Source organism: Herpailurus yagouaroundi, unplaced genomic scaffold, assembly GCF_014898765.1.
Source record: "Herpailurus yagouaroundi ecotype Mexico unplaced genomic scaffold, PumYag 215, whole genome shotgun sequence".
Lineage (NCBI taxonomy): Eukaryota > Metazoa > Chordata > Mammalia > Carnivora > Felidae > Herpailurus > Herpailurus yagouaroundi.
Window position 1 is genome coordinate 9,990,789 of NW_024412446.1, and position 22,496 is coordinate 10,013,284.

Sequence of the window (22,496 nt, forward strand, 5' to 3'; positions counted from 1 at the left end):
CGTCCACAAGAGGTTTTTATTTGCCACAGAATCAATAGTGCAAATTTTGTTCTATAAAAATCTGCCAAGTACAACCTTAAACTTTTCAGAGTGAGAGTGCTATTTCTTTTCCCAACACAGCTCCAGTCCTGTTAGATGTCCTCTGTGGTCCAGCTGGCCCGTCTTTCTGTACCTCCTAGCTTCCTGGGGCCACAGAGGAACAGAGCTGGGCTGGGGTGAGGCAGCAGCAACCCTGGGCCCTGGACCAGCCATGTAGCCCCTCTGAGACTCAGTGTCCTCATCTGTAATCTGGGGCCAGTAGGACCTGCCCTGCCTTTTCTGCTTTTAACGAGGCACTGCGGGGGCACCTGGGTGGCTCAGTCAGTTGAGCACTTTGGCTCATGTCGTGATCTCACAGCTCGTGGGTTCCATCCCCACGTTGGGCTCTGTGCTGATAGCTCGGAGCCTGGAGCCTGCTTTGGATTCTGTCTCCCTCTCTCTGCCCCTCCCCCCACCACCATTCTCTCTCTCACTCTCTCTCTCTTTCAAAATAAATAAACGTTAAAAAAATTTTTTTAATGAGTCACTGAACAGGGAAAGCTGTAAGACTTGGGGAGAAAAAAATGTGTGTCTTCTTGGTTGCTGGTACTAAAGCCGTAGCCCAGAAGCAGTCAGGTATTGTATCAAAAAATGCTCCTGCCTCAGGGCCTTTGCACTTGCTGTTCCCTCTGCCTGGAGAGCTCTTCCCAAGTAGAAGCAGCTTGGATAGCTGCAAAGAGCTCTCCCTCACCTTACTTAGTCTCTGTTCTTTTTTCTTTTCTTTCTTTTTAAATATTTATGTTTTTATTTTGAGAGAGAGAGAGAGAGAGAGAGAGAGCATGAGCAGGGTAGGGGCAGAGAGAGAGAGAGAGAGAGAGAGAGAGAGAGAATATCCCAAACAGGCTCTGCACAGAGCCCGACACAGGGCTTTATCTCACAAACCATGAGCTCATGACCTGAGCTAAAATCAAGAGTTGGATGCTTAACCAACTGAGCCATCCATGTGTCCCTCTTTTTCTATTTTTTAAGCTCCAGATTATCATGGTTTGATTTTTTTATGGTTACAGAACAATTTAAAAATTAGGTTTAAAAAAATTTTTTAATGTTTATTTATTTTTGAGAGACAGACAGAGCATGAGTCAGGGAGGGGCAGAGAGAGAGAGGGAGACAGAATCTGAAGCAGGCTCCAGGCTCTGAGCTGTCAGCACAGAGCCCGACGCGGGGCTCAAAACCACAAACTGTGAGATCATGACCTGAGCTGAATCAGACGCTTAGTCAACTGAGCCACCCAGGCGCCCCTAAAAATTAGGTTTTAAAACAACTTAAAAGTTAGGTTTTAGTACTAAGTTTTTTGGGTTCCAACTTATGTGTACAATATTGAATCAACATTTTTCTTTCTTTCTTTCTTTCTTTCTTTCTTTTTCTTTCTTTCTTTTTTTTTTAATTTGAGAGAGTGTGTATGTGATAGTGGGGGAGAGGGGCAGAGAGAGAGAGAGAGAGTGTGTGAGTGGGGGAAAGGAGCAGAGGGAGAGAGAGAATCCTAAGCAGCAGAGGCTCGATCCCACAACCCCAGGATCATGACCTGAGCTGAAATCAAGAGTCAGACGCTCAGCTGACTGAGCCACCCAGGCTCCCTTGAATCAACATTTCCAAACAATTCATGAAGACATGACATTAGTTACTGATTCAACACTATTCACCAAGTGTCACTATGTGCTACATTTTATTTTGTGCCCGATGCTGTTTTAATCGCGTCCTGATAGGAACAGCAGAGCGCATGCTCAGATTAATTAGATGAGTGCATAGTAGTCAGAGGACCTGGGTAGGGAAACCCCAAGAGATAATGCCATTCACCCCACCTCCACCCCACCCTGGGGCTGAGGGGAGGAGGCTCTCTTGGACCTGGAGCCTCCCTGGCAGGAGCTGTGTAGCAGATGCTGTGAAGGCCTGCCTATCCCTGGCTTTCAGCATTTCAGCACGCACCAGCCTGACTTCCAACTAGCAGAACCTGCATTTCTTTGCCGGAGGGCTTTTTCTAGCAGTGGGGCTGGCTGTGCTCACCCACAGAGCAGGCCAACAGTGAGGGGGGAATGAATCCCTACACCAGGAACAACACTCAGCCAATGATGGATAGGAGCCGCGTATAAACACCCCTACTCCCTCCCTCCCTTGTGTGGAGGGAACTTTGAGGTGCGTGTTCCAAGACTGTATCCCCAAATTCCCCGGTGGGCTTGAGTTCTGGTTGCCCACAGTGTTAATTTGCTCAACCACAGGCCCATCATTGGCTTCTTCCCTTCTCTGTCACACTTCCGACTCGCCTACTGGCATTTTCTAGGATGCCTCCCAAACATACATCTTAAACTTGAATCCTCTTCTCAGGCTGCGCTTCTGGGAAAATCTTTGGGGGATGATGGAGGGACATTAGAGCTCACAGTGACTCACCATGGGTTGAACCCAACTGGAAGCGAGAGGGTGGGAGCTCATTGCTGACGTTGGACAGGCCAACCTCCTGCGACAGAGAGCAGATCTGGAGGGCCAGGGGGTAAAGAGTAACCGGTCTCCTCACTGAACTTACCTTCCAATGAGGAGGGCAGATAATGTAAAAGCAATTGTAATCAAATAGGTTGAGTACAATGACTAGGAAGCACAGAAAATGATAGGACGCCCAACTGAAAAGTCTGGACCATCCCCCGAAGGAAAAGAAATCCCTGAAGGTGTTTAAGCATGGGAGGGGATGAGAGCAGGTGGCATTGTAGAATGTGGCCACAGCGTAAAACCTGGATTGGGTGAAGGCAAGAGAGGTGGCAGGGAGCTGCCCATAAGGTCAGGGAGAAGAAGGCAGTCTGGGCTAGGGTCGAGGCAGGGAGAGGGGCAGGCGTGAAGGCTGCTGAGGGGGGAAGGGTGGCACTTTGAGACGGACTGATGGGAAGGGGTGAGGTGAGAGGGGTCATCATCGTGGGCCCGGTTCTTGAGCTGAGGGTGCCTGGGAGGTTGATGGTGCCAGATGCCAAGATGGTGGGGGTATGTGGGGAAGGAGTGGGTTTGCTGCGAGCTCAGGTAGAAGTAGGAGGAGAGTTTCAAACACGTTGAGTAGGAGGGGTCTGTGCGGCTGCCAGCGGAAGCAGCGCTGGGCGCAGGGGGGTGGGCGCGGTGGAACGGATGGCCCCGGACAGCAGAAGCAACACCTCGGCTGAGATGGATGTGCGGGAGTTAGCAAGCAGGAGCTGCGGCCATGGGCATGCAGAAGTCCCCCCAGAGGTGAGAGAGGGGGTGAGACAGCGCCCAGGGCGATGCTTGGGGAGGTGCCACACTTGAGGATGGCAGGAAGTAGTGGGGTTGGCAAAGTAGGCTGAGAAGGAGCAGCCTGCTCTGTGGGCGAGCAAAGTAGGGAAAGACCAGGGGAGCTGCCATCAGGGAAGCCAAGGGGAAACTGTGGCCAACCCAGTCAAATGCCACCAGAAGGTCAGATGAGCCCAGGAAAATGTCTGGTAGGGTCAGCATCAAGCCACAGTCGAGTGACAGAGGACACAGCCGGAAGTCTGGGTGGAGGAGTAAGAGGGAGGTGAGGGCAAGGAGACACCACGTGTAGACAGCGCCTCTCAGAGTCACAGCGGGTCCAAAAGGAGAGCGGGAAACAACCCCTCCCACGCAGGAGAGCGCTGGGCCTCCGGTCCTGCAGGCAGTGTTGGGTCCCTTTGTTAACACGCAACACACAGCACACCCAGTGGCCTTCCTGTGGGCGCTGCCTTGCCAAACGGGACCACAGGAGACTCCCTGATCTCCTGGAGGGGCTGTTGGGATGGCAGGGAGGCCAGAGCTGGAGGCCCCTGTCCCCAGCTCTGATCAGGGCCACATACGCTTATCTGTTTTATACTCTGGGCTCTGTCAGTGGCTATCATTCGAAGAAACTGCTCTACTTCCAAAAAACACTTGAAAAGTCATCAATCTAGTCAGGTTACAGATGGGGAAACGGAGGAAGAAACGTACCCAGGGTCCTAGTGAGTCAGCCACAGAGATGGAACCTAACACAGCCCTGGGACTCCAACTTTGGTATTCTTTCTACAACCCCACAGTCCCTAGGAAGAAAAGGGCCACGGCCAAGCCGAAGCCGGGGTCACACAGAGCCGCTGTTCGAGGCAGAGCCTGGGGGCCGGTGAAAATAGAGACAGACGGGAGAGGAAACACCAAATGACACACTGAGCACAGCACATACCAACGAGGTGGCCCTTGGCGCGGGAACAGAGCTGCTGGCCCCCAGCGTCAGGCCTGCCCAGCCTGCCCCACATCGGCCACAGCGTGACCTACCGGGCCCTGCCGCCCCCTAGGCTGGCCAGCCTCAGCCGGGCAACCCACTGCCCTGCACGCTCCTTCCTTCTCCCAGACTGCTCAGACAAGCCCATGAATAGAACATGAAAGGCAAAACCTTCTCAAAGAGAAAGCAGCTCCCTGGTAGGAGTCGCCCCACTAAATGTCAAATACAGAGCAAGGCTTCCTGCCTTGTGTGCTTCTCACTAATGGAGGCACCTTAGCCTCCATATCCCCATCATCCAATCGCCCTATAAATAAATCATTGTGAGAAGAATGCCAATTTTCCCCCCAGGGCCTCATGAATCTCTCTATACAAGCATACGTAAAGGCCCCCTTCACTATGTGTTGGCACAAGAGCCCGGAGAGAGATGGCAGGCTCTGCGAGGGCAATTTTAGAGGCAGAAGCAAACTTTCATACCACCTCAGTGGGCTGAGAGCCGGGAGCCCAGCTTTTCTCTGACGTAAAAAAGGCTCTTCCTCCATTTCCCGTGGACGCACCCTGACTATGCTGCCACAGCCCTCTGGGATCAGCCCAGGGAGCCGCCAAGAGGCCCAGGTCCAGGGCCTGCGGAGGTCTGTCCCCTAGAAGCCACTTGGCGCCCCCAGCCGTGCAGGGGAGCCACATACCTGCTCCCCAAGCCTGGTCACCGACGTGCAGTGCACGGAGCACTGGCCCACTCACCCCTGGAGTCCCCCACTGAGCAGTTCGCCAGCTCACCAACGGCACCAACGAGGCACCGGCGGACTCAAGGTGCAGGTGCTGACATAGGCTCCAGGGCCAGTAGGTCGGGCACATGCACTCAGCACACTTCTGGCTCCCACACGTCCGGAGCTTGTTGCACGCTTGCCAGGTGTGTTTCTGCACACACACACACACACACACACACACACACACACGGTATTGTGCCAACACGGAGGCCTCCAGGGCAACTCTTCTGAATCAGATAGCAGAGCTGTTTGCTGTTTTGGATCCCAACTTCGCTGACTGATTAGACAATAATCACAGGCTCGGAAGCACCAGCCTATCTGTGAGATCAGACACCTTGCCTCACCATGGTGGATGAGAGCTCTCACTCAGAGGATTCAAACATGTTCTGAAGGGGGCAGGAGAAGTCCCTTCTAGAAGACCACTCTGAGCTCTGCATTACAGTCCAGCTAACAGACTAGGGCTGGACCATGGGAGTGCCACCCCAGGAGGGAGGGAGAACCCCAGAGGTGGGGGGCAGATACAGGTGGAGGGACCTGCCACTACCATCCACCTGAGCCACATCCTGGGGCCGTTGCTCTCCACACAAGCACCAGCCAGTCTGGAGGGTGGCTGTTCACAGGTCTACGAGGTCAGCCAGGAAGAGCAACATAGTGGCAAGATCCAGCCCCCAAATAAACCACGTCCCGGCCTTTCTCAAGGGCGCGAAAGCAGGCAGGATGGTGCTGGCCCACTGTCCCATCTGTGTCACGAAGAAACCACAGCAGAAGGCAGTAGGTGAGGGCGTATCTGGCCAAATACAAAGAGGGGCAGGGAAGAAGAGGACAGGTGGGACAATGACTCAGGGTCCTCGAGCCCCAGGCCCCAGCCGGAGATGCTCCTGGGGGTAGACCAGAAGGGGAGTGCCTGGGAACTACCAGGGAGCTCTGTAACAAGATACAAATGATTCATCAGTGTCCAGCATCCCGCAAAACAAATGTCATAGGAATTCAAGGCAGATGGGCACGTGAGACAGTGGAGTTTAGGGGTCAAGAGAACAAGTGAAAGAGTGTGGTGGCAGACAGATCTGGGATTGCATTCTGACTCAACAGTGTGCCAGCTGAGTGACCCAGGACAAGGGACTTCATTTGTCATGCCTCAGTTTCCATATCTGTATAGCAGGGGCAAGTACAGACTGACCTCAAAGGGTGATTATGGAGATCACGTGACATAAGGTGTGGCGTCACTTAGCCCGGCCCATCAGTAATTACAAGCAGCTATTGCCGCTGCATGGACACGGATGGGCACAAGTGGATCTTTGCTGCCCCTGTTTCCAGCCAGCATGCATACCTCCTCCCAGTGGGCTCAACCACACATGCTCTAAGACCCAAGGTGGCTTTGCCTTGCCGTGGTGATGGACACCAACCAAGTCAGCGTGCCTCCTCTCCCCAATTCAAAGGCATCCAAGGAAGTCCCTGCTCTGGGCCCCTTAACCTTGGAGCTAATGTCTCCCTGGGTCTTCTCCCAGGCCTTGAGGAAACCCTCACCCTGAAGTCCCTGTCCCACTCTTCTCTCCGACTCACTTCTACTCAGGGTGGCCTGGCCAGCGCACCCGAGAAAGGGCTGCTTCCGGCACTGTGCGCGGAGGTCCTGCCTTCTGCTGTCCCTGGAGGCTCTGTTCCCGTTTCACCAGCTATTTTGCTTCCTTGGCCATCTGTTCTCTCCCTGTCATCTCCTCTCTGTTTTAACCTTAACCACTACTTTGCTGCAGATGGTACCAAACAGATCCGTTCTTGACATCCTTCATGATGCCTGCCCCCTCCTTCTCATCTCCAGCAAGGGAACTTCTGCTGTGTCCTTTTTCAGGCTGTGACTCCAAAGCTCAGAGTTGAATTCACCCCACAAGCCTCCCTCCTCAGCCTCATCTGCTGTCAACTATGCCACAGGTCAGGGGACAGACACCTGCATCTTCCTCTTCCTAACAAGACTTCCCCTTTTCGAACCTGGCCAAGAACCTCTGCTGGTGTCAAGTCCACCGTCTGCTCCAGTTATCTACCTGGTGTCCATAAATAGTGCCCTTGAACCCTCTAGAGGGCTCAGGAGCAGCAGCCCGAGATGGAGACCACAAACTCCGGGATTCCTTCCTGCAGTGCAGGAGCCCGTGTGCCCATGCTCGGAGTTTGGGTCTGGAACAGCTTGTCTGTCAAAAAGGGACCTGAGAGCTGCAATGAGGATTTGGCCACGTATTGGCATGACAGGAATCGAACCAAAACACATTTTCCGTGTGGTCTGAGCTCACAAGGGAAACAATACGCTGCTTTCCTTGCTTTTATTCTGGCTCCTGATGAGAAAATGCATGCATGGGCTTTATTTAGCAACTCGCTCTGCCTCTCTTCTTCTGTTGGTTGTGTCCCGGTGCTCCCCTAAAATTCCTCCTCCTGGCTTCTCTTTCCCGGCACAAGGACGAGGAACTTTGAGGAAAGAAGCAGCCCAGAGGCTCCCAGTGATAGAAGCTGTTTTGGTGACATTGGTTCCACCAGGCTGCCTTCCCTGAGCGGGGACAGAATTAGGCTGGGAAGACTGAAATTCCACTTCTGCACCGGGGTTTGGGATACAAAAGCCTCATATCTCAACCCTCTCAAGCAGGGCTCTTGTATTTCCGCTCTACACTTCCTCTGCAGCGGAAAGAGAAGTGTCTTGGCTGTTGGTGGAACACTCCTCCCTTCTCCTCTCCATCGGAGCTAAAGAGGGCCATGTTATGGATAGCTCCAAGAGATGGAGCCTGCTCACCCCTGGCCACATGGAGACTCTCAGGTCACCTAGGGAACCTCAGGGATCAAATGGACGAAGCACTGACAACCCCATGGTCCCTTCCTCCCTCTGCCTCCCCTCCTTCTTCACACAAAGGAGACCCAATCCAGCCACCAGGCCAGCCCATCTGGCTAGGGAAACCAAAAGAACAAAATGCATCTTACTGGACTGCAGACCTTAATCTAGCTCTTGCTGAATTATTCAAAGATGGCATTAACTTATAAATGAGTGTGTTTGACTGATTTTGTGGTTGATGTACAGATAAATTCTAATGAAAGACAGCTACAAGATTTTAAATTATTAATTAGACTGCCACTTAACAAAGCCTATTTGGCACTCTATTTCCTTGCTTAACAAGACAAAAACTTTAAGGACAGGTTCTTTATTAGCCCAGAGGCTGTTGATTTGCATTCTGTTTTTATAGCTCTAAAAATGAAAACCATAGATCCTGACCTTAAGCAGGCCACTTCTGGCAAAGCAAAACCCCCAACAGGGCTGCTCTTTCTTCCTGGATGGTGCTGGGTGGCTCGGGGCCTGGCTTGCTCTGCCTGCCTCTCATCTCTGACCAGAGGCTTGCTTTTTATATCCCTGGTTCTGCCAGGGTAGGCCAGGAGATGGAAAAGAGGGCAGGCAGCAGCTGAAGCCTTCAGCTACTAGCACTGTCAGCAGCAGGATCCACTGACGACTCAGGCTGTTCTGGTTCACAGAGGTGGGGCTGTGGCCAGTAGAGTCCTTTCCTGAAGGGATGCAAGGCAGCGCACGCAATTCCTAAAATGTCCTGCCAGAAGACAGGACCCAGCTTGCTGTAACAGGACAACCAGAAATCAGAGCAATGACCCTCATGACCGAATGCCTACGCTCACTGCCTTCCTCCTCTGGGGCTTCAGACACTGAGCCTCCTAAATCCACAAAGCACTCCATTGTCAAGCCCACGAGCCCAACCCTTTACAGAAAAGAGGGTTTTTCTCTTCCACTCTGCTCCCAGGATCTAGGAATGGCAGCTCTTTCTTTCTTTTTTCAAGCCCTCTTCCAAAGCTGGACTATAAAACTCCCTCGGGTCTAGGACCCCATGCAGGGCCCTGCAGCTGATAGGCAGGGAAACTGCAACAATTGTCTGAACCCACCCTGTAACATTTTGCTTGGAGCTTTGGGGAACAATCCGAGAAGCAAACACTTCAATGGCCACCTCCCTTGGCATTGGCCTCAGGCATACCTTTGGCTTTCAGCACATACCTAGAATCCACACGGAGAATCCGAGTGTCTTGTACATGTGTGCAAAAGAAACAAGTCCTGGTGATCACAATCAGGGACAGAGAGAGAAGAGTGTCCAGCAAAGGACCAAAATAAAAGTCCTTTGCCCACACAATGTCCCAGCAGGAGGCTGCAGGCCACTGGAGTCGAGCATAGCCCAGCAAAAGGTTTTTCTGCTCTGTTTTCCCCTGGTCAATCCAGGTGGAAACCTCTTTGCTGGAAGAAACTCTCTGCTGGAAGAAACTCTCTCATCAACCAAGCCATGAAGGAAGGGAAAAATAGCCCAAGTGGTGAACACATATGACTGCCAAGCCTCCAGCAGCCACCTCTTGAGCAGGGTAAGTGAGTCTCCTCCAAGGGGAGCAGCCCCCAGGATGCACTGGGCTCATTCCAGGTTGGGTCTCTGGATGGGAAAGACAGGCTCCTGGAGGTTACTCAAGCCTCCCTGGGCACCTAAGCCATATAAATGAAGTGCATGGGCTGCTTTGTGGCTCACTTTAAACTAGAAACTGCCAAAAGACAACACAGACCAAAAGGAAAATGAGATGTCAGTTTCCCTCTATTATCTCCATCACAGACGAGGCAACCCAGACATGGCGGCTTTTTAAAACTGCCTGGGAAGCCTTACGCACCAGGGCAAGTCTACACACTCCAGGCCGAAGCTTCTCAGGCCTGGGCTTCTGCTCAGTTCTGTAAAAAGCCCCTTCTGTGTGCACTCAGGCCAGCACCGCTAGCTGCTGAGAGGACTTTTAGTCTCTTTCTGCAGAGAAAAGGAACTGGGTGTATCCGTGAAGTGGTTTGTTTCTCCAAACAGCCGCAGGGACTTTTCCCACACCACAGTAAAAGGCAGCCAGCGTTTCCCCCGCACTGCCCAGGCCCACGTGGAAGACACAAGTCACACACAAGTTTGTGACTATTGACACGATGGGGCAACCAAGGCTTCCCGGCAGGCCTGAGCAAGCCTGGACCACCACAGAGCCTTTACTGCGTCCAGCGAAGGTGTGGTTTCTTCACCCACCTGTCCCACCTGCTAGTGGGGTCTCCTCCGTGACCCCCACGCCTGCTCCTCTCCGCCCATCTTGAGGCTTCGCTTCCCATTCCTCCGCCACCTCCCCCTGCCCGTTTTCTCCTTCCCTATCCTACTGTGAGGTCAGAATCCTGTGCTTACGACACCTCGGTCTGTTGCCATGGAAACAGGGGCGGATTAAGGCAGGAGCGCTGAGCGCAGGGATCAGGCCCCTCAGCTACCTGAGCTCTCGCCTCAACCGGCTCCCGCAGGGCCCGGGTCGCCAGACACAGGCGCCGAGACTCGCCGGCCACCCGGCCGGGTCCAGGGACGAGAGGGTCCCGGCGGAGCGCCGCAGTTCGCCCGGACCTGGAAAGGGAGGGAGGCAGACGCAGAGGCCGGGGTAGCTGGAGACGGGGCTTGCGGGCTCACGGCGTGGTCACCTGCCCTCCCTGGGCCCTGGGGACAGCTCCCCGCGCGGCAGCCACGTGGGGGCGCGGCGGGACTTCCCCAGCACCCGCGCCAACTTTGCAACGCTCTGCAATGAGCCGGGCGGCGGAGGGAGAGGGAGGGTCGTGGTTAGGTGGTCGCGCGGGGCCAGCTCCCCTCAAGTTGAGCCTGGCACCTGCCGCGCACGCAACCCGCGCTGCCCCCCGCAACCCGCGCTGCCCCCCGCCTTCGCTTTTTTCTGCTCCAGTCAGAGAGGAAACTTTGAAGAACCGGACATCAGGCGCTGGCCACCTTCCCTCGGCTGCTGGGTACCCAGAGCCCGTCCCTGAGGACCAAAGCAGACTGCAGGAAAGGTGCCCGTGTCCGGGCCCCGCCTGAGAAGCAAGGGCGCGCAGTGAGCGCCCGGGCCCGCGGTCACTGACCGCTGGCCGCACTGGAGCGCGGGCTACACCCGGCACGGTCAAAGCGGCAGAACTGGCAGCATGTGCCCGCGCAGGGGATGGAGCCTGCAACTGCAAAACTTTATAATGGCAAAGCAAAGGTCCCAGAAGGCCACCTCCCCTTCCATCATGGGCAGCTCACTGTGGTCTCTAAATGACCTCGCCGAGCCAGATCCCTAGGCCTGGCCGCTAGATCCACGGAGCAAATCCCGTGTCTCGCAACTGGTCACCGACAGGGGCTTGAGCTCCAGCAGCAACCCCTCCGCAGGTGCGTCCCCGCAAAGCCCGCCAGCCCGCCAGGGGCTGCTTCCCCGGCCAGGAGCCCCGGCGCCGGGCAGCTCTCAGGCGGCTCCCAGCCTCGCGGCTCTGTCCCGTGCACACTCAACTCCAACTTGCCCCTTCAGCTCCAACTCACCTTTGCGAAGCATGTTGGCCGTGGGGCCGCCACTCCGAGGTCGGCCTAGGCGCGCTCCCTCCCGGAGTCCGGATTCAAATCCTTGGGCGCCGGCTGCAGCTAATCCGAGCGCGTCGAGGCGGGGGCAAGCCGGGGATCCGCTTGTGCCCGGCAGCCAGGCCCCTCAGGGGCATGGTGAGCCCGAGCCCCGCGCCGAGGGCACCGGCGCCCACTAGCAACCGCGGCGCTGCCTGGCAGCCCGGCGCGCTCGTTCAGCCCCGGGACAAGCGGCTTGCTCCGCGGAGCCGGCGGCCTGCCTCTGCAGCCCCGAGCTCTTTGCAGGCGGTTTTGAGAGGGGACGCCGCCCCCCGGCCGCCCGGCCGCCGGGCTGCGGCCCCCTCCTTTCCGCCCCCTCGGGCCGCCGCCGCCGCCGCGGCTGCTGCAAAAGGGCGCTCGCACGCACCGCCGAGCTCCGGGGAAAGCGCCCGGCGCGCGTTTGCAGGACCCGGTGATCGGCGGAGCGGGGCGCCTCCCTTCCTCCCCCCAACCCCCCGGCTTCCCCCACCTTTCCTCCTCCCTCCCTCCTTCCCTCGCTCGCTCGCTAGCTCCCTCCCTCTCGCTCCGCTCCCCGCCCCCGCTCACGGAGCGCCTCCCATACAAAATTTATGAAAGTGCTCTCAGCTCGCGGTGCCGAGCGCCGTCCTATTCCCAGGGCAGCGGCGCTCAGCCGCACGGCGCCGCCTCCCAAGGTGTTTTCGCGGCGCCCGCCCCCGGGGACGATCCTTGGCCCGCGTTGGTCCAAGTACCTGCCCCAGCCCCGGGCCGGCCGTCGGGTCACTCGAAAGCCCCTCCCGGGCCCCTCGGGCTTCCCGGAGCTCGCACCCGCAGCCCAACCCCCGCCCGCTCGCCCTTCCCGGCTGGAGGTCACCGAGACAGGCGGCTGGAAGCGTGCGCTCTGCCCACCAGCTGGGGCAGGAAGACAACCGCCATGAGACCCCAGTCACAAGTCAGCACCCCTGCCCATATCCTCTCTAGCCGGCTCCGCTTGCTTCTCGGAGGCTCGACGGCTCCTCCTCGCCCAGGACAGCTCCCGCGGACCCAGCCGCTTCACATCCACCGTCCCCCGATACTATTCTTTTGGCGGGGGGAGGTGTGGCGAACGCCCAGGCTGGTCTAGTCCATTCAGCAAGCATTCAGTGAGGCCCAGTTGTAAATCCTAGAGAAAGAGAAGAACCAAAGTGGGGCTCAAGTAGGCTATCCCCGCCTAGGGGGTTCCCTGGTCTCCTTCAGTCTACACAGACCCCGCCCGGGGCTTCCTGAAAGATGGTGGAGGCACCGCCTAGAAAGCTGGCCCCATGGGGGGCCAGTTGAGTTGAGCTGAGAAGGTTCAGGCCTGGAGAGATCCTGGGTGGAGGCGGCACCCCCTACTGGCCTGGGATAAGAGGGGTCCTAGGAAAGGAAAAAGTGGGCTAAGTCACTCATTCAATACACATTTATTGAGGGTCTATCCTGTGGGACACTACTATTCCTAGGGATTCAGCCAATGGAAAAGACAAGGTCCCTGCCTTTGTGGAGTTTATAGTTAATAGGGAGCAAATGAAAAAAGTCGAGATCAGGCAGTGCTTGGAAGAAAAAGCAGGATATAGTACAGAGTTGATATGAGGGGGTCAGGGAGTGCTGCTTTGAGCAGGTGATGTCTAAGAGAGCTAACTGAAGTGAGAATGAGTTGTGATTCCATGGAGAAAAACTTGGTATGATAGGAAGGTTCAAAAGAAGGCCAGTATCATTCATTCACACATGCATTCAATGGCACCCAGGCTCTGTATTTGAGCTAACTACATAGATATGGACTTCCAGAAGCTTATGGCATAGTTTAGGAAGAAAGACCCACAAGCCATCTTAGAATATGACGAGGAGACATCAAGTGTGGGAGGGGGCTCTGCTAGCTTTGTAAGGGGGTGAAGGACCATCAAGGAAATCTTCACTAAAGAGATGCCATTTAGGTTGGGTCTTGAGGGCGGAGAAGGAAAAAGGACATTCCAGGCAGAAGAGAATGTGCAAATGCTTGGTAGTGGAAAAAGTAACTCTGGTCTGAAGATTAAGAAGATTGGTCCATCATGGGGGTGCCTGGGTGGCTCAGTCGGTTAAGCGTCTGACTCTTGGCTTCAGCTCAGGTCATGATCTCACAGTTCATGAGTTCGAGCCCCATGTTGGGCTCCACACTGACAGTGTGGAACCTGCTTGGGAGTCTCTCTCCCTCTCTTTTGGCCCCTCCTCTGCTCACATGTGCTCTCTCTTGCTCTCTCTCGCTCTCAAAATAAACTTTAAAAAAATAAAAAAAGATTGGTCCATCTTGGGATGAACTGAAGGTGAGGCATTCTCTTAGCTTTGACCAGCTGCAGGGCTGGACTGACCTCACACCCTGCCTGAGCCCTGCCAGGCAGACATTAAAGCTGAACTTAAGGCACTGGGCACTGCAGAGGCTCTCCATGAGTTAACTGAGGCTCAGGGAGTCTGAACGACTTGCTCAATGTCACAGAGCAGATCAGTGCCAAAGTGTAGGCCTGAATCAGGGTATGCTAATCCTCCTTCCAACTCCATGAGCTGCCTCCCCATAACCCCCTTGCCCCACAAACTCTAGCATCTTAGGCAAAGTTGGCTGGGGCTGGGCGTGAGTGTGAGAAGCAGAGTTATTTCAGGCCTCAGGAGGGCTGGATGCTGCTTTGGAGTCCAGCCAGGGGGTGGGGGTGACTGTAGGCGGGTGTTGTGGTGTAACGTGGGGGTGCACTGTGCCTGCCTTCTTGTCAGGCAGTAATTACTCAGACTGCTGAGTAACTCAGGCAGGGAGACCCCCCACAAACAGATGGAGGTGTTCTCAGCCCAAGTTGAATGGCAGCCCTCAATGTCCTTCACTGCAGTATCTTGGGGGACATGTTAGTTCTTCTAGACCTCACCTGGTTTCCTAATGGGTGCAAGAACAGCTCATTCAGCACAGAGGCTGTAGGGCAATGTTATGAGGATGGGGGCCTTCCATCATCAACAGGCCCCACCTCTGCCTAGGGAAAGACCCTAAGGGGTGGTGTGCTTGCTAGGGAGAAGCCACTACTCTGCTAGAGCCAATCCCCACCCACCCCCTTGCCGAACTCACAGCTGCAGCCCGAACTAAAGCTGCCCGTTGGCTGGGACTTCGTGTCCTGAAGGGGGAAGGGCTGGACTCAGGGGATCCCTGGAATTGAGATCTTGCACCCTAGGGGTCCAAAGAACCAGGGACATTCCGGGCTGCACTCTTATCAAGGCAAGAGGGGTGTTCCTGAGACCGATGTTGGCCACAGTTCAGTCCAAAGTTGTAACTGTCCTAAGAGCATCGGTCAGTGGCCTGAGGGGCAGAGCATCGACCCTTTCTGGCCCTCCCCTTGGCTGCTCACTCTCAGCCAGCCCATATATCCCTCTTCTCTGGGCAGCCTCCCAGGCAGGGCCTGTCCCTGGCTGCTTGTTTTTCACTTCTCCATGCACTTTAATTAGGAGTTTCCAAGCAAGGAGGGCCTCCAGGGGAGCCTGAGGCCACAGAGCTACCTTAAGGGGCCAGCAGTGCTCACATCACCACCACCAAAAGAGGAAGATGGTGCCAGAGGGCTGGATGGGCAAACAGCCCTGGGGGACCTTTGCTCTCTAGGGCAGACCTTGTTGAGGGCCAGTCCTGCAGGTACTCTGCTCTTCCAAACGTCAAGGCTGCCTCACTGGCCACTCTGCCTTCTCTTTGGGATCACAGGAGCCCAGGCCCAAGCCAGAGAAAGACTATCTAGGCTTGTGGGGCAGCCTAGGCAGAGCAATGTTGGCCAGAATCCAAACAGTTTAGGCTGTTCAAATCCTTGGACCGTCTCCCTGCCCCAGGAAAGCACCCTCAGATTTGGGGTCTTCCCAAATTGGTAGTTTTTCATATGGGAACCTTCCACGCTTGGTTCTAAAGGTAAGAGCCCTCTGGTGCTCCTGAAATCAGCACCAGGACTCAATGTGGAGCTGGGCTGAGTGGAGCTGAGTTCTGTCTTGTTTGGGCAGTGGGGTCCTCTGAGTTAGAGAATGTGGCCTACCTACATGGCCTCCACTGCTTACCAGGAGGGGATACTGGGAGAGGAGCAGAAGGGAGACTTGGGGGGGGGGGGGGTGTCACCATTCACAAGACAGACTGTAGAATTCGGGCAAGGAGTCGGCAAATAGAGGAGCACTGGCCTGGGAATGCCAGGTCGGGCGGGCCGGGAGCTGAGCGGAGAAGCCTGGGCAGCCAGGAGAGCGCCAACTGCTGTGTTCTGGGGGCTCGGGAGAGCCCCGTCCTTCCGGGCTAAGAGGGACTTGCGATAGCCCCGCCCCTATCATCTCCTTCCTGGTCCCCGCCCAGCAAATTCCCGCCCCTTGCTAGCGATCGGCGGTTGATCGCAATGTCTGAGCTCTCCGCGTTCTTCTAGCGCTGCCTTTTTGATCTCCACGTGGGCAGGCCAGTGATGGCGGCGCTGGTGGAGTCGGTGGCTGCAGAGCCCGGCGGTCGAAGCGGCCCTGGCAGAGGTAAGTACTACCATTCTGCGGCCGCAAGACCTCACATCGCAGGTTAGGGCCCTCAAGTTAGGGACAGAACCAGCCCCCTCTAACAGCAGCGGCCTTTCTCCACCGGACCCCGAGGGCCCCGCGGTCACTGGGTACCGCGGCTGTCGCTGGAGCCCAGAGGGACCGGTCTTCCTTTTTGCAGTCTTCGGGCTCGATCGGGAGCAGCCCTTCCTAGGAGCCTGTAGTCCTCACGCCGGAAACGCTGCCCTCCTGCCTTGGCGGGCAGACAGGCTCAGGAGGACTCACGGATAAGGCGGACCCGACCGGGAGGAAAAGAACTGGAGCGTTGCAGCGGCCATTCTACAAGTGGGCCCTCAGGCAGTGCTTTCAGGAAAGAAGCGGGTTTCATTCACCAGGCACTTACTGAGGGCCCACTGAATGCCAGGCCTCTACCGGATGGAGGGACTAGACGACAGTCCTGCCCTCCAGGACCTCTGTCTACCGGAGAATGCTGATGTAAACATAAGATTACAGGCACGTGATAAAGGAGGAGGAGCCTACTGGTCCTGGGGACTAATTGAGCTACTAAGGCCAGCAGCTCCCACACCCCCAAGACCACAAAGGACTTGGCCCTGTCAGAGGAGCTTTTGTGAGGGGCCCAGGGTTCTGAGCTGGTTGTTCGAAGGCCTTCGAAACAACTGAACAAAAACGATGGCAGGGGTAACATTCACCTCTGGTCTCAGGATCCCAGCCTGCCATGCTAATCATCATCACTACCACCATCCATCCACAGGCAGAGGGTGAAGGGTCATGTCTAGGAGCAACCCTCCCATAGTAGTCAAGGGCCCTAGCAGAAGTTCTGGCACAAACTACAGGTTCAGTAAATATTCATTCAATACATTTCTTGCCTTCCTTGTCACATTCCCAAACTATCTGGTTCCTAAAGATATAATAGGGGTTGAGCTAAACTGAACTGTGGAGAGTAGGATGCAAATTAAGGGCTGCAGTTTTGCTATGGGCTACACTGTTTTCTTTAATCAAAGGGTTGTAATTTGCATACCTGCATTTGCTCCCACTAGACTACCAGCCCCTAAAGGGCGAAATCACTTCTCTGTCTTTACCTGTTTGCCCCCAGTCCTAATTAGAGTGTGTTCTTTCCATCTTTCCTGGGGTGGAACTATGGGACTAGAGAACTTGTTAAGTCAGTTAAATGTTTGTTGTTTGTTTCCCTTTTTTAAAAAATTTAATCTAATTTAATTATCATTATTGTTAACTTTATTTCATTTTTTTTAGAGAGTGCAAAGAGGGGCAGAGGGAGAAAGAGAATCCTAAGCAGGCCCCATGCTCATCGCTGAGCCAGATGTGGGGCTCGATCCCACAATCCTGGGATTATGACCTGAACCAAAATCAAGAATCGGATACTCAACTGATTGAGCCCCCCAGGCGCCCCATTTATTTCTCTTTTAAATGAGGAGAGGGAAGAGTGTAGGAATTCATCCGTGTAGACCTAGTCAGTGGGACATGAGTATAGAGAGCAGTCTTTTGGGGCGCCTTGGGATTCTGCTGGCTTGTGAGCTCTCTCTCAAAATAAATAAATAAACTTAAAAAAATAAAAGAGGGTAGTCTTTTAAAATAGTACTTGTAGTACTTGTAACAGTTGGCTTATACATCTCATATTTAGGACCTCAGAACTTCAAGGTGTTCTCAGGGACTGGGGGAAGAGAGACATTTTCCCAGGGTGCTAGGGTGGCTAGGCTTTCCCTCAGAGTTGTTCTTTATCAAGGAGCAGTTGTGTGGACTTTTTTCTGTTTGTCCTCAGTACAGTCTCCTGGTATCATTTCTGTTCTCCAGAGGTAAGGTATGAACTATGCCCCAGTCATGGGCTTAAGTCTCTGATGCCAGTAATCTCTCAACCTGGAAACTAATTATGCAGCTGTCTTCCTTGCTTAATGGATTCTCTTTCCAGCTTCAGAATGAATTCAGTGGGGAAGAAGGCTGGGCCAAGCCCCTTGGCATCTGGGATCTGGGCTTGAAACTTGGGTGGTGTTAACAGCTTAGCTGGGTCTGGCTCTGTTTTAGGCCAGGAGCCAACTCAGGCCTTGCGTTGTCCTAGGTCGAGCCCCTCGGGGATGCTTGGCCAATCAGATCCCCCCTGAGATCCTGAACAACCCCCACCTGCAGGCAGCCATTCAAGTCTTGCCTTCCAACTATAACTTTGAGATTCCCAAGACCATCTGGAGGATTCAACAGGCTCAGGCCAAGAAGGGTGAGCCCTCAAGCTTTGAGATGGGGTAGGGGTGGTGAGGTTGCTTGGCTCAGTCAGGGGTAGTAGCCCTATCCCAGCATTTTTCCAGCCCTCGGCTCTCATGTCTCTGCTCTTGTCTTTCAGTGGCCTTGCAAATGCCTGAAGGCCTTCTCCTTTTTGCCTGCACCATTGTGGATATCTTGGAAAGGTGAGGCCTGGGGCACTGGAGAAGAAGCTGAGCCAAGGTTTTCCCCATGCCTGTTACAGCTCTGCCTGTTGACATTTTTTTCCTTCTGGACCTTGACCTTACCCTTTCCCCTCCCATAACCATACACACACAAAGGGAAAAAGCCAAAACTAAACTCCCAGCCTGCTGAGATCCCAGCCTGTCCTGCTTGGTTTTGTCCATATAACTCTCTTTCCCTAAAATATTTAGTGGGGAGGGATGAGTCAATTCCAGTATCTTCAAAGCTGAGTCCAGAGCAGGTGGTGGGGTCTGAAGAGGAACCTAAGAATCCTTGGTGCTGACCCGGAATGAGCTCAGTTGTCAGCATCAGGTCTAGCCAGGGTGAACTTTTTTCTCTGGCACACTTGGGGGAGTAGGGCAAAGAGGGGCTTGGTGCGCTAGAAATGTCTAGGAGATGGTATTCAGTTCCTCTTGCCTCTAAGTTTCTTCATTACAATGAGACATCCTTGGGGGTCGGGGGTGGGGAGTGCTCAGCCATCTGGAACCAGCACTGGAACAGGGAGGGGGAATGGAGAAAGGGGAGGTCATCTCGTGATGGGAACCTCCCACTTCCCTGCTGCTGCCCTCCCCCACCCTGCTTCTCATCCTGCTGCCACAGACTCACTTCCCAGCTCCCACCCTCTTGCCCCTTGGGGATGCTCTCTGGGGCTCAGGCCAATTTGCATACATTTTAATCTATAAAAAATTAAGTGCTCTGGCTGACTCAGATGCCTGGGCTGCATTTTAAGGAGTTGAATAATCTGCTTCTGTGCACAGACTGATTTGGGGAAGGGGGAGGAGGGGCGGATGCTGACTGACAGTAGCTCAGCTTTCCCCACCACACCCTCCAGGAGAGGAATGGGGAGACTCTGGTCACCAAGCCAGGCCCCACGCCCCAGGGGTGGGTCTCTCAGGGAAGAACTGGTCCTCCAGTTGCATTACCATGGTGAATTTGGGGAGTGTGGGGTCTTCCCCACCCACCCCTGTCCCCTAGTGATTCAGGCCTGGCAGCAGATCTTATGGCAATGTGTTGGCCAGAGCCCACTCTTTCTGACGCACGAGGTATGTGGGTGGTGCCATGTGCTGTGGGGGAGCTGTTCATGGGTCCCCCCATCCTGGGCACAGAGGGCCCTAACTAAGGGTGGGGATCCCAGCCTGTAGCAGGGGGTCTGGGTGACAGGGAGGCTGTGTGTACCCATACGTGCCTGCCCACGCACACCACAGTGTCAAGGCCTGGGAGTGGGTGCCTTTGCATGTGTATACGCACTCATTGCTCTGGGTGGGATGATCGGGGCATCAGAGGTCTGTATTTGACCCCGTGTATGCCCAGCTGAGGGGTGGGGGTCCTTTCTGCAATCTGAGCTTGGACAGAGGAACTGGGTGCTACAGAGACCATCCTCATAGAGCTACACAGTTCCAGGAGCTGCTGCCAGGACTGGGGGATGTGGCAGCTGGGTTCCTCCTACTCTTTGTTGGCAGAAGTGGCAGCTGCCAGCCCAAGTGATTGTGGGGGGTAGGGAGAGAGGAGCTGGGCCCTGAGATACCCCACAGGGGTAGGTCTCTCTCCCACCTCACCCTTGTGTCACCATCTCATTGTTCCCCCTGGCTCCACTCCCCCCCCCCCACCCCGTCCCCCCCACAGGTTCACAGAGGCCGAAGCGATGGTGATGGGTGATGTGACGTATGGGGCCTGCTGTGTGGATGACTTTACTGCAAGGGCCCTGGGAGCTGACTTCCTGGTGCACTATGGCCACAGCTGCCTGGGTACGGTGGGCCAGGATCTTGGCAGGGAGGCAGAGGGGCAGAACTGCATGCTAATCCCCCATCACAGTGCCTTCTTGTCTTGCTTGCAGGCAGGAGGTCCCTCCCAGTTTCTGGGATGGCCTTGGCCTTCCTGCTCTGCAGGTGGATCTTTCCTTTGGATTTGGTTGCCTTGGAAACAGTGTTGCTGTCCCAGATGTGGGTGTTTGAAAGGCTGTTGGTGGTAGAGCAGGCTGGGCCCCTGGCCGAGTGACAGAGAAGGAGCTTCTGAGGGACCTGTGACCGCCACCCCCCTCACACCCCCTCCTTTTATCCCTAGGCTGAAGCCACTGGTCCTGGCTGCACAGAGGCTTTGGCCCTGGCAGGCCCTCTGCCCCTCTGGCTTTCCAAAATAGTCTCCTGATCTCTACCCTCCTCCCAGTTCCCATGGACACCTCGGTCCAAGACTTCCGGGTGCTGTACGTCTTTGTGGACATCCGGATAGATACTACCCACCTCCTGGATTCTATCCGCCTCACCTTCCCCCCAGCCAGTTCCCTTGCCTTGGTCAGCACCATTCAGTTTGTGTCAACCTTGCAGGTAAGTGGACAGATAGCACCATCCTCCAGAGTATTCCTGGGGTCCCATGTGAGGTGCTCCAGGCTGGTCATCTGGCTCTGGCTCTCTCCCCTCACCCACTTGCTTCCCTTCTGTCATTATCCCTACAGGCAGCTGCCCAGGAGCTGAAAGCTGAGTATCGTGTGAGTGTCCCACAGTGCAAGCCCCTATCTCCTGGGGAGATTCTGGGCTGTACGTCCTCCTACCTGCCCAAAGAGGTGGAGGCTGTTGTGTAAGTGAAAAATGGGGGGCCAGTTATAAGAAGTGTACCCTAGAAGGGAGCCTGATGTTCATCATATAGGAAAGAAAACGGAGTCTAAAGCTCCTTAACTGTTTGCTCAAGGTCACCATGTAAAATGGGGACCACATAGGGTTTCAGGTTTCCTGTCTCCCTCTCAGGTGCTCTGTCCATCTAGGAGGCTAGGCCCAGAGTGGGCAGGAGTCAGGGGGCCTCACAGCAGGGGCTGAAGGTGGGCTAGAAATGGTGGGAATATAATTGGAGAAGATAGATGGGCACGCCCAGGCTGCAGCCCCATTAATTTAGCATCCGGACAGCTAACAAGCAGGAGCAGCATGTCTCCTGCCGCCTAATTATTTTAGGTAATGGAAATGCTTAATGTTGTGTGAATGCAGCCAGCCTCAGAGCCGACAGCTCCCCCGGCTGGGACTGGGGAGGGGAGCCCCATTCCTGGCTAATGGAATGAAACAGGGAAGGGCACTCCCCTGGCTCAGCCCCACCTCTGGGGCTGCAGATGCTGGCCCCACAGGCCTTGCTGCTCCCACACAGAACACTCCTGCCCCTAGACAGGCCCACATCAGGGCCTTCCCCAGCCCAGACCTTGCAGCCCTACTCCCCAGGGGCATTCCCCCTGTGCCTGTGCCCGCATAATTCTGAGCTCATAGACACCTACCCTTGGGGGCTTCAAGGTGTGTGTTGGAGGGAGGGACACTCTTGAGTGTTGGCCATTCATCACAATTCAGTGTGCTCTCCAAGAAAGAAGGAGCTGCCATGGCAGATTGTCCTTTGTCTCTGGCTTCTCCATGGCCCGGGAAGCTACTTTTAAGGACAGTATCTCTCAGGGCATGCTTGAATACACCCTGGTGGTTAAACCTAGAATCAAGTCCACATAGACTGCTTAATAGCTGTGTGACTTTGGGCAAGTTTCTTAACATCCCTGAACATCCGTTGTATCTCTTGTAAAATGGAGAGAGACACTATAGGTAGCTTGGAGGATTATTTGATAAGACTGAGTGAAGTCCTACATGTCAAGTGCTTAGCCCAGGCCTGGTGCGCAGAAGGCACAAATCCAATATGGTAGTTGTTACAACTCAGTAACAGGACCTGAGAGCCAGTATGGGCGGAGAGACCCAATGTCTACCCTGAAACCATGTTTACAGCATCATTGATACCCTGAACACTACTTGCCAGGTTTGTGTTGAGCTAGGTGAGGGAGAACCTGTCCTACCACCTCCAAGTTAGGATCTCTGGACCCCTGACTTGCCTTCCCATGGTCCTGGCTGCCCCTCTACCCTTCCTCCAGAAGGTTGAGCAGTGGGGAGCAGTTCTTAGATTCTGCATTACATAACTAGAGGGGCCTTACACTCCTCTGATTCAAACTCCTTATTTTGCATGTGAGGAAACCAGGCCTCACAGGAGGTGAAATAAATGCCAGTTCCCTCTGTCTCTGTCTCTCTCTCTCTCTCTGTCTCTCTCTCTCTCTCACACACACACACACACACACACACACACACACACACACACACACAC

At 54.9% G+C, this 22,496-nt stretch overlaps 2 protein-coding genes and 1 long non-coding RNA gene across 4 annotated transcripts in view; 1 reads left to right on the top strand and 2 right to left on the bottom strand.

The window, feature by feature from the left end:
- Positions 1–11,899, bottom strand: part of RTN4RL1 (reticulon 4 receptor like 1) — a 73,329-nt gene extending 61,430 nt beyond the window's left edge. Inside the window, exon 1 of the mRNA XM_040455507.1 lies at positions 11,385–11,899. Within this exon, the coding sequence (XP_040311441.1) occupies positions 11,385–11,397 (13 nt within the window). The 5' untranslated portion in view covers positions 11,398–11,899. The remainder of the gene's footprint in view (positions 1–11,384) is intronic.
- Positions 7,326–10,807, bottom strand: LOC121017323 (uncharacterized). The gene is made up of 2 exons (XR_005784721.1): positions 10,092–10,807; positions 7,326–8,625 (listed from the first exon to the last, which is right to left on the bottom strand). It is a non-coding gene; the product is annotated as an uncharacterized LOC121017323 (long non-coding RNA).
- A 3,891-nt stretch (positions 11,900–15,790) lies between the features above and the next one.
- Positions 15,791–22,496, top strand: part of DPH1 (diphthamide biosynthesis 1) — a 9,831-nt gene continuing 3,125 nt past the window's right edge. Inside the window, exons 1-7 of one of the 2 annotated variants that reach the window (XM_040455509.1) lie at positions 15,816–15,920; positions 16,102–16,265; positions 18,013–18,165; positions 18,289–18,352; positions 20,013–20,134; positions 20,553–20,710; positions 20,839–20,960. In XM_040455509.1, coding sequence (XP_040311443.1) covers positions 18,300–18,352; positions 20,013–20,134; positions 20,553–20,710; positions 20,839–20,960 — 455 coding nt within the window. In that variant the 5' untranslated portion in view covers positions 15,816–15,920; positions 16,102–16,265; positions 18,013–18,165; positions 18,289–18,299. Of the gene's footprint in view, positions 15,921–16,101; positions 16,266–18,012; positions 18,166–18,288; positions 18,353–20,012; positions 20,135–20,552; positions 20,711–20,838; positions 20,961–22,496 lie in introns of both variants that reach the window. The other variant, XM_040455508.1, reaches the window with a different exon arrangement.